The 11,044-nt window shown below is 31.7% G+C and overlaps 1 protein-coding gene across 1 annotated transcript; it reads left to right on the plus strand.

Moving 5' to 3' along the window:
* The first annotated feature begins 7,632 nt into the window (after positions 1–7,632).
* Positions 7,633–9,251, plus strand: LOC135148321 (F-box/kelch-repeat protein At1g57790-like). The gene is made up of 2 exons (XM_064082970.1): positions 7,633–8,585; positions 9,224–9,251. The coding sequence occupies exons 1-2, from the start codon at positions 7,633–7,635 to the stop codon at positions 9,249–9,251; spliced, it is 981 nt and encodes a 326-aa protein (XP_063939040.1).
* Positions 9,252–11,044: the final 1,793 nt, after the last annotated feature.

Raw genomic sequence — 11,044 nt, forward strand, 5'->3', positions numbered from 1 at the left:
AGAGGTCTCTTACGAGAGATGCAAGTGATCCCAAGTTCATCTTGATATCTTTTCTTTATCTTAAAGCCTACTATTTTGTAATATTGACTATGTAGTTTTAATGCTTTCTTTTTCTAACATTGGCATTTATCTTGTAGTTTTAAAGTTCCGCCTTTGTATTCCTAATGAATTTGCTGCATGTTCTTTTTATGTTTCTACAATTTTAGTAAGATTCAGGAACTAGTGAAGTGTAAATTTCGATATTAGACTGCAGCTATAGTTTTAGTAGGATTTAGGAACTAGTGACGTGTATATTTTTCTTTTATTCCTTCTTAAATTATCTTTCTACCAAACGCAGCTATAGTGTTACTTAAATTTCTCCTTTTGATATTCTGAATGTCATGCTACAATGTGTCAAGAATTAGCTCCCCACTTAAGTGGCAGAAATTGTTGTGTCAGAATGGGTATTGGATAAAGCGACATGGATTTTAAGGAACTATAGATAGAAAGCTTTCTACAGCAGTTCTATAGATATTTTGAAAGGCGTCTTGTGGGCTGCATCAGGGCCTAATAGGGTGGCTGGGTGGGTGTGCCAGACAAGTCTCTTTCCAGACAATTTGTAAAGGTTGAAACTGATCCCAAAACAATGTCCATGAAGAGTTCAACGATATCAATTCTCAGTTTTAAAGATATTTAACCATAAAAAATATTCCTTCAGGAAAACCTTTGAAATTAAAATAGAATTGCCTATTGGTCAACAGGGTAAGTGTTCATAGACATAATGATGTTGGTTTAAATAGATGCTACACGCCTAACTGCCACATTCCCCAAAGTCCCATAACAATAACCTCTATTGGTTTCAATTTAGCAGAACAACATTACAAATTCCAAGTCTTAACCTCTACAATTTCTAATTAAACTCAAATCGAAACAAGAATGCAGGTTATACCCATGATATCACAAACAAAACATAAAAGTCTCGATTAAAAAATACGAAAGCTCTAACAAATAAAGAAAACGTTAGCCATATTGATCACACTTCACATAAGCTGCATAGCCTCATATCATGATACAAACCAAACACACCAATAAAAAACAACTTATTTACTATTACCACAGATATATAGGATTAGATTCTACTGCTACGCAAATTTATAAAATTAAAAAACTCGCCAAACAAACTGTTCTCACTTGAGCACGAGCCTACGTAGAGTAGAGAGAAAGAATGAGTACCAAAAGTGGTGTTAGGAGGGACAGAGAAGTCCAACCAATTAATCCAGCACCTTAATCTTCATTATGCTATCTCTGGAACTCATGTCTGTAATAAGATTATGTGATCTTCGCAATAACCAGAACCTTATGGCACAACTCACAAGGGTTTTGGTAAAGTTATTACTCAGTTATGGAGAATATGGAATACTACTACTTTTGAATTTAGCTAATTTTTTTTATTTTGAGATTTTATAAGCGTGGGCTTGTTTGGAACTCGTACATGGGCCTTTTCCGCGTTATGACAGTCGTCCTACTAAATTTGTAGGGAAAAAATTAGTAAGTCAACTTGATATGGAACATGGTCAAACAACTTGATGGAATAAGGTTAAATAAGTGCATATCAAAGTGTTTTTTAAATATTAGGATGCGTATTGACAAAAAAATTATTTTGAGATCGAACTAAAAAAGAGGCTTAAATTTATGAGGTGCAAAATGTAAATTACTCGTGAAACAAACACGCACTAAATAAGTTAAAAATACCTAATACAAGAAGGTTTACACATACATACATATGAGAAAACTTTTATAATCAAGTTGGGATGTTTATATTGAAGAGTTTTGAGTGTTGAGCGACTTCAATCTTGTAATATATTCATGAATTTATCGTTTTATCCTTTTTAACAGGTTTTCATGTTAATTATTTGTGTTTTTTACTTTTTTAGTTCTTGTTATGTTTGATTAATGTCAAACTATAATGGATGTGATTCTAACAAATTCATTTATGAGTAATACTACATCCAAGTATTTCAAAATTTTATTAAATGATGTCACGCGTTAAATCTTAATTTTGAATGTTCTAATATTTTCCTTTACTTGTTAGCGGTATTGTTATGAAGAAAACAATTGTTATGAAAATATGATATTGTTAACTTGTCAAAATTTAAAGTGAAGATCGTTAAAATAAAGTACACGTAATTTTTATTACAATTTATATACTTGAAATTATGATCAATTTTATGTGTCATGTGTAATACTAGATAAAGGGAATGTTACAAGTAGTTTTTGATCGCAATGGTATTTTTCACATTAAAATTTAATGTATTTTACTTATTTGTAAAATGGCTCGAGGTTTTTCTTTTGTCGAAAAATGTGAAATTCATTAAAGCAATCATTTCTTGATACATGGTGGAATTCACGGTAAACACAATTTCGGCCACTGAACTATTGTGTCTCGCTAAAAAAAATGAGCTACTTTGTTCACTGAACATTTGACAAAATTCAACGTCACAAGACGATTTTTAAGATCGCTAAGTAAAGCATTACAATCTTCTACTACTCTCCCGAAGTATGATAGTTGCACAATTTAACATCTGATCGCCTAAATCACCTGTAATCAATCTGTTTTAACTATAACTGAAGATGTACTCTTGTTTTTTTTATCCAAATCAATGTTTACGTGAAGCTCAATGCTTCAACTAGATCTAGAGCCATTCGACCATACCTGCAGCTTGTACCAGCACTTATCAATACACCTTCATGATTTCGAGCTACCATGGATAGACAATATAACTTAAAAGACTCAAAAACTGTTGCATCAACATTGATCTTAACCATTCCTTCTTGCGGATGTTCTCAACACTCCTTTTCATTTTCCGGATTTATAAAATCAAGAAAATTATTAAACGACTTATTCTGAACATATTATCGAATGACTTGGGTTTAATTTCAGAAAAGATCAGAACAATAGAGAAGTAAAAAAGATCAGAACAATAGAGAAGTAAAATATTCCTTACCTCCAGAAGAATATATATTCTTCTCTCATAAATAAAGAATTTTTAAGTTTTTTAAAAGAAAAGAATGTGATTTTAAAATAGTTAGATCATGTTTTAGTCCATAGACTAACTAGTAACTCGCAATCGGGTCGTCTAACTTACTGTTAAAAGCATTCGACCATTCAATCGAAGTATATATCAAACATGATTTTATAAGAAAGTATGTCATTAGTGACAAATAAGCTTTCACGCCAGCATTTTAACAATCCACTTGATTAATATCCCTGACTCACTTTTCAACCCGCCTACTTTAACTTGATTTTTTTTTATTCCGTAACGCTACGACCAGGTCATTCACCTATTTTAACACTCATGAACTCTAACCCTTTCGTACCCAGACACTAACCTCCAACTGATGATGGTTATACGCGATCTCACGTTGAGACTTGTTTAACTTCAAACTAGAAAATTTGCGATCATTAAAGATGCAACATATATTGAATTTGTTTATCTAGATATATCGTGTTCTTAAATAATCTCGTAATTTTTGTTATTAATTCAAATTAATGACTAATTACTTCACAACAAGTATTATCATCACTCTGAAACGAGGAAAGAATCAATTATCATAGAAAATATCTCCCAATGATATCTTGTAGTTTCAATTTCATCATTTTGTGAAATCCAAAAAAATCCATCAGTAACATCAGATTTTATTGGATTTTAAACAATCCCAATTGAATACCATCAGATTTTAAAAGTATAATTTAAAATCCTAATTGAATACCACCAGAATTTGTAGCATAATTTAAAATACCAATTGAATACCTCTAAATTTTGATGGATTTCAAACAATCCCAATTGAATACCCTCAGATTTCATTAATGTAAAAATGTCTTTTAAAATCGCAATTCAATACACCCCGTAAGTTTTTTGAAATCCCACCAAAATTCATGAAATTTTGAAACATTATGCTAAAATCCTAAAGAATTTATATCAACTCTGCCACATTTTATCATAAATCTGTAATAAATCAAAATTACTTACTATCATTAATATACGTAGATAAAAATAATTAATTAAAATCTTAATTGAATCCCTGAAATACAGTCAGAGTAGGAATCATATAGATACAATTAGAGTAAATCACACTGTGCGCCTGTAACTTTGGGGCGTTTTGCGATTTGGTCTCATTGTTTAAAACTTTGCAGGTTGCCCTCGTAAGATTTTAATATGTAACGCTTTGCACCCACTTAACACTTTCCATCCAAACCATCGTTAATTCTATCAGAAGAGAGGGGTTAGGGCTGTCAAGAAAGTTCGAAAAATCCGATATCTGTCCGAAAAATCCGCATTCGTATCCGAGATAAAGCGGATATTATCCGTATCCGAGACAAAGCGGATATTATCCGCATCCGAATCCGACAATTCCGGATACAGATACGGATATAGGCATATTCGTGTCCGATAATTTCCGAATCCGAAATTAAATATATATGATATTAAATATTATATGTATTATTATTATTATTCAATAACTAGTATATATATGTATACATAAAATAATATATTTATATAAATTTTGTATAATTTTAAAATATTATAGACATATATCATAATTTTATTTGTTTAATATTTTAAAGATAACAAATTTATATTGAAAGATAAATAAGAATTAATTTTTGAATTAATATAAATCTTCTTTAATGATTTTAATTTTTTTACTCAGTTTTTAAAAATTAATTTTTAATATTTACTATTTCTTATGATTTTTTAGAAATTTTAATAGAAAAATCAAAATTTTGATTAAAAATCAGATTCGGATCCGGATATTATCCGAATCCCGATAGTATCCGTCGGATCCGAATTCAGATATCATCCCTTAAAAAATTTTGAACTCGGATCCGGATACGGATATGGATTTTCGGATCCGGATACAGGCCTATCCGTATCCGAATTATCCGTTTGACACCTCTAGGAGGGGTAGTTTGGGAGAAATCTGCATGGGTTTAATTAAAAGCATGTTTAACGAAAAACAAATCTGTTTTAACGAAAAATTAAAATAAATATTAAAACATATTTTATAAAATAAGAAATAAATATTATAAATCAATGCAAAGGATTTTAAGAATTTTATAAAATATATTTTAATATTTATTTTATTTTGAATATAGAGATATGTAAGAATCAAATGTGTTTTTTTCGTTAAAATAGACTTTGAACATTTAATAAATTTGTTTGGTTTTATATATTATTGTTAAATAAATGTATTTAATATATTTTAAATATAGGGATATTTAAGAATAAAATAAATACTAAAATATATTTTATAAAATTTTTAAAATCCTTTGCAGTAATTTAGATATGTAAGAATAATATGTGTTTTTTTCGTTAAAATAGACTTTGAACATTTAATAAATTTGTTTGGTTTTATATATTATTGTTAAATATATGTATTTAATATATTTAAATATAGAGATATGTAAGAATAAAATAAATATTAAAATATATTTTATAAAATTCTTAAAATTCTTTGCAGTGATTTATAATATTTTAAATTCTTTTCGTTAAAATCCTTTGCTGGAGCACCTATTTCCTCCCCAGTTGCAGTAACTCACAACGAGCTTTTTTAGCTGCCAAACTCCTCTCCGCGGCATCTGATCCATCCAATAAAAACCACAGTTCCGATTCAGCTCAGGCACATATTAACATACGCAAAAAACAATAAAAACACTTACCACATCAAGTAGTCTAAAACTAATTTAATCAAACAATACATAATAATAACAAAAACGACAATGATACTAAAACACGCAATTAATTCGTGAACCATTTCATGACAAAAACACAATACATCGGCCCAATACACTTTAACACTTATTTTTTGATACATTACCTAAATGTGTGTCTATAAGAGGGTCGCAATTATTTCTTGTATAGTTTTATAATGCGTGGTTCGACATCTTCACCTTTATTACATGTTCAAAATCTATTTTAACGAAAAAAATACATATTTTTTTTACATATCTGTATATTCAAAATAAAATAAATATTAAAATAAATATTTTATAAAATTCTTATGATCCTTTGCAGTGATTTATAATATTTATCTGTTATTTTATAAAATATATTTTAATATTTATTTTATTTTTCGTTAAAAGAGATTATTTTTTTCATTAAACCTGCTTTTAATTAAACCCCATGCAGATTTTTCCCAAACTACCCCTCCCTTCTGTTAGACTTAACGATTGTTTGGATGGAAAGTGTTAAGTGGGTGCAAAGCGTTACAGATTAAAAAATTATGAGTGCAACCTGCAAAGTTTTAAACAATGAGACCAAGTCGCAAAATGCCCTAAATTTAGAGGTGCAAAGTGTGATTTAGAGTCCGTTTGGGTGAGCTTATGACTTATGACTTAACGTGACTTATTTGATAAGCTGGGAGTTTAAAATGTCTGTTTGGGTAATTTTTGAATTGTAGATTACTTATGAGTTATTATATATATATAATAAATAATAATAATAAAAAAATTAATTTATGAGTAAATTATAACTTATAAATAGTTTTTATCAAAAAGAAAGTTTAAAAAAATAAGTCATTGAAAAGAGTACCTAAAACTAACTTCTGGCTAGGGCTGTAAAATGATCCGGGTGATCCCGGGTACCCCTCTGCTCAAGTACCGGATCATATTATTTTTAGCTTGTCCAGATTAGGGTCCGGGATCGTTTTATTCGGATATAAAATGATCCCGGGTATTTGAGATCCAGATCGGAACCGAATATGATCCAGTATCGTATTTTCTATTTTTTAACCGGGTAGTTTATGATCCATCGAATATGGGCCGGACGTGATCCAGTAACATTAAAAATCATATTATTTTAGTTATTCAAATAATTATCATTTAGTCTAAGTAAACATAATATTATAAAATATAATAATTTTAAATTAAAACTTATAGTTATATGTTGGTATATATCATTTATTAAATATATATGAAAATAATAAGCATGATCACATTAAATAAATCATATTTTATGAAGATATAAACTTAAATAAGATATTAAAATTTTATAAAATGATGACTATTTACTTGCAAATATGATGGATTTAAAATATAATATGTATATGAGTTTGAATCGAATATGAATCGGGGATCATATTCGGGTATTCGGGTAGGATTATATTATGAAAAATTATATGAGCCCGAATCTGAGCGGGTATAGGTGTGCTCGTATCCGGGATCATATATTATACGGGATTAATTTTTCCGCCAGATTTGGATCGTTTTCAAAACGGATATGAGACATGTATCATATTTTCGAGCCGGATATGAGCCGAGACACTGGATAGTCCGTATCGATTTACAGTCCTACTTCTGGCTTTAAGTCAGTCTCTGACTTATTCCTTACTTTAAGCTGAGTTCTGACTTATTACACAGAAATACATTTTTTAACTTTTAGGTTTTTTTTTTTTTTTTTTGAAATTCTTTAACTTTTAGGTTTGAAACACCTTAAAGTCCAAGCTTGGCTCTTACTCATACAGTGAATTAAAATCCTAATCTAATACGGTGATAGAGTTGGACTAGGAATACCTCAGTTCGACCAAAAGACCCTTGCAACAACAGTATATAAGATACAAACGGGGGACGTCAACAAACACCAAACAGAAAAGATGAAAAGGTGCAACCAAGATGAAGAGAAGCAGAAGATTGTATGTAAAAAGCAGTGTTCAACAAAATCATGGGCAGATCTTGATTTGGATTTGTTGGGTGAAGTAAAGAAGAAGCTTTATTGGGGGGATCATGCTCGATTCAGCGTTGTGTGCAAGACTTGGCTGGCGGCAGAGCATGAAAAAAGGGCCGGTGATGTATTGCCCTGGTGGTTGATGATGTATCATGAGGATTCTGAGGATTGGATGATCACATACCACCTGTATCAACCCCTGAATCTGGACCAACCAGAAATTACTCGAAGTATTAATTTGAATGACTTTTTTGACTCATCCACTGTTCATGAGGCTACGCCACTGGTTTATTTTGATGGATGTTTGTGTTTGTCTATGTATCACATTGATTTTACTCGCACCCATTTTTTGATTGTCTCGATTCTAGATAATTCATCCTTTACACTCCCTCAGTTTCACCATCCTAATGTCCGTCCGGATTGGAATATGAATCGCTTGATAGCTGTCTCCACCTGCCCTGCTTCTTCAGATTGTGTCTTTTTAGCTATTTTTGTTGTTAATTCTAGCCAGTGGACCGTGGGTATTTTTCGTCATGGTGATGCACACTGGACGACGACTCAATTTGATTTTCAACAACCTTTGTTCTGTCCTCGTGGCAGAGATGTTGTGTTCATTCGAGGACTTTTCTATTTTCTCTGTCACGGCCGACGACTTGCATCCTATGACATTGCTTCCGGGGATTTAAATATAAACTCCTATTCAATGCCAGCTAATTGTGAGGGAGGAGAGCACAATATGAGATTCTTTGCGTTAGATGGGGAGCTCATGCTTATGTATTATGACCCAAAAGTTCGCAGAGATGTTCTTACAACCTATGATTCATCTAGTAAACTTTGGGTTCCTCTAAAAAGTTTAGGGGACCGTTCTTTGTTCATCAGCAGGTATTCTGTTTATGTAGATTATATGAATTACTCCCTCCGTTTCAAAATGTATGACGTTTTGACTTTTTGCACGTAGTTTAAAGTCCTTTGACCACGTACTTATATTTACTATTTTTTAAATTTTATTTTTTTAAATAAAAGTATATAGTCAAAATTTTAAAGTATAATTTTTTTTTAAAAAAATGATGATTTTAGGTGCTTGGTCAAAACACTTTGAAATGTGTGTAAAAAGTCAAAACGTCATACTTTTTGAAACGGAGGGAGTATTATAGAGCATCTCCCAACAAGATATATTACCAAGAACATGGGACCTGCTACGTTTATAACGTTGAGAATGGTCTCTTGGAATCTACTTCATCCGGACTTAAAAACTGGGATGGTCTAGATTACGGTGCATCATTTTCCATGTGGATTGAACCTCCTGCTCTTTTGTCGAAAAAAATAAAAGTCAACATAACAGAATATGACATTGGGATGATAGAAAGGTCCTCGGCAAATTGAAGAGGTCTCTTACGAGAGATGCAAGTGATCCCAAGTTCATCTTGATATCTTTTCTTTATCTTAAAGCCTACTATTTTGTAATATTGACTATGTAGTTTTAATGCTTTCTTTTTCTAACATTGGCATTTATCTTGTAGTTTTAAAGTTCCGCCTTTGTATTCCTAATGAATTTGCTGCATGTTCTTTTTATGTTTCTACAATTTTAGTAAGATTCAGGAACTAGTGAAGTGTAAATTTCGATATTAGACTGCAGCTATAGTTTTAGTAGGATTTAGGAACTAGTGACGTGTATATTTTTCTTTTATTCCTTCTTAAATTATCTTTCTACCAAACGCAGCTATAGTGTTACTTAAATTTCTCCTTTTGATATTCTGAATGTCATGCTACAATGTGTCAAGAATTAGCTCCCCACTTAAGTGGCAGAAATTGTTGTGTCAGAATGGGTATTGGATAAAGCGACATGGATTTTAAGGAACTATAGATAGAAAGCTTTCTACAGCAGTTCTATAGATATTTTGAAAGGCGTCTTGTGGGCTGCATCAGGGCCTAATAGGGTGGCTGGGTGGGTGTGCCAGACAAGTCTCTTTCCAGACAATTTGTAAAGGTTGAAACTGATCCCAAAACAATGTCCATGAAGAGTTCAACGATATCAATTCTCAGTTTTAAAGATATTTAACCATAAAAAATATTCCTTCAGGAAAACCTTTGAAATTAAAATAGAATTGCCTATTGGTCAACAGGGTAAGTGTTCATAGACATAATGATGTTGGTTTAAATAGATGCTACACGCCTAACTGCCACATTCCCCAAAGTCCCATAACAATAACCTCTATTGATTTCAATTTAGCAGAACAACATTACAAATTTCAAGTCTTAACCTCTACAATTACTAATTAAACTCAAATCGAAACAAGAATGCAGGTTATACCTATGATATCACAAAAAAAAAAATAAAAGTCCCGATTAAAAAATACAAAATTTCTAACAAATAAAGAAAATGTTAGCCATATTGATCACACTTCACATAAGCTGCATAGCCTCATATCATGATACAAACCAACCACACCAAGAAAAAAACAACTTATATACTATCACCACACATATATAGGATTAAATTCTACTGCTACGCAAATTTATAAAATTAAAAAACTCGTAAAACAAACTGTTCTCGCTTGAGCAACGTAGAGTATATAGAAAGAATGAGTACCAAAAGTGGTGTTAGGAGGGACAGAGAAGTCCAACCAATTAATCCCATGAAGCACCTTAATCTTCATTATGCTATCTCTGGAACTCATGTCTGTAATAAGATTATGTGATCTTCGCAATAACCAGAACCTTATGGCACAACTCACAAGGGTTTTGGTAAAGTTATTACTCAGTTATGGAGAATATGGAATACTACTACTTTTGAATTTAGCTAATTTTTTATTTTAAGATTTTATAAGCGTGGGCTTGTTTGGAACTCGTACATGGGCCTTTTTCGCTAGGGCTGTTCACGAACCGAGCCGAGCCGAGTTTTGACCGAGTCGAGCCGAGCTTTAAATTTTTTCCTATCGAACCGAGCCGAGCCGAGCTTTCTTATCGAACAAAAAAGTGTGTTCGAGCTCGAGCTCGTTAACTAACGAGCCGAACACGAGCTTGTTCACGAACAAATACGAGCCGAGTCGAGTCGAGCCGAGCCGAGCCAGAGAAAAATAAGGCCAAAATGCTACTTTACTCTTAAAATAGCAAGCCAAATAAAATTTTTAGTGTGTTTTGATGGCACCATATTATAGTTAATATTCTCATGATCGATTTGATATATTATATGTTGAATTCGGCTTTCAATAACATATATATATTACGAAATTATCATGAAAATATTGCTTTTTTTTCGAGCTTTAACGAGCCGAGATCGAGCCGAACGAGTTCGAGCCGAGCTCTAGCCGAGCTCGAGCCGAACACACTAAAAGCTCGGC

This window comes from Daucus carota, chromosome 8 (genome assembly GCF_001625215.2).
Source record: "Daucus carota subsp. sativus chromosome 8, DH1 v3.0, whole genome shotgun sequence".
Lineage (NCBI taxonomy): Eukaryota > Viridiplantae > Streptophyta > Magnoliopsida > Apiales > Apiaceae > Daucus > Daucus carota.

Excerpts from the sequence above, each read along its gene's own strand:
- LOC135148321 (XM_064082970.1), top strand. The coding sequence starts at position 7,633 with ATGAAAAGGTGCAACCAAGATGAAGAGAAGCAGAAGATTGTATGTAAA. Across the intron at positions 8,586-9,223 it reads CGTTCTTTGTTCATCAGCAG|TTTTAAAGTTCCGCCTTTGT; the intron begins GTATTCTGTTTA and ends TTTATCTTGTAG.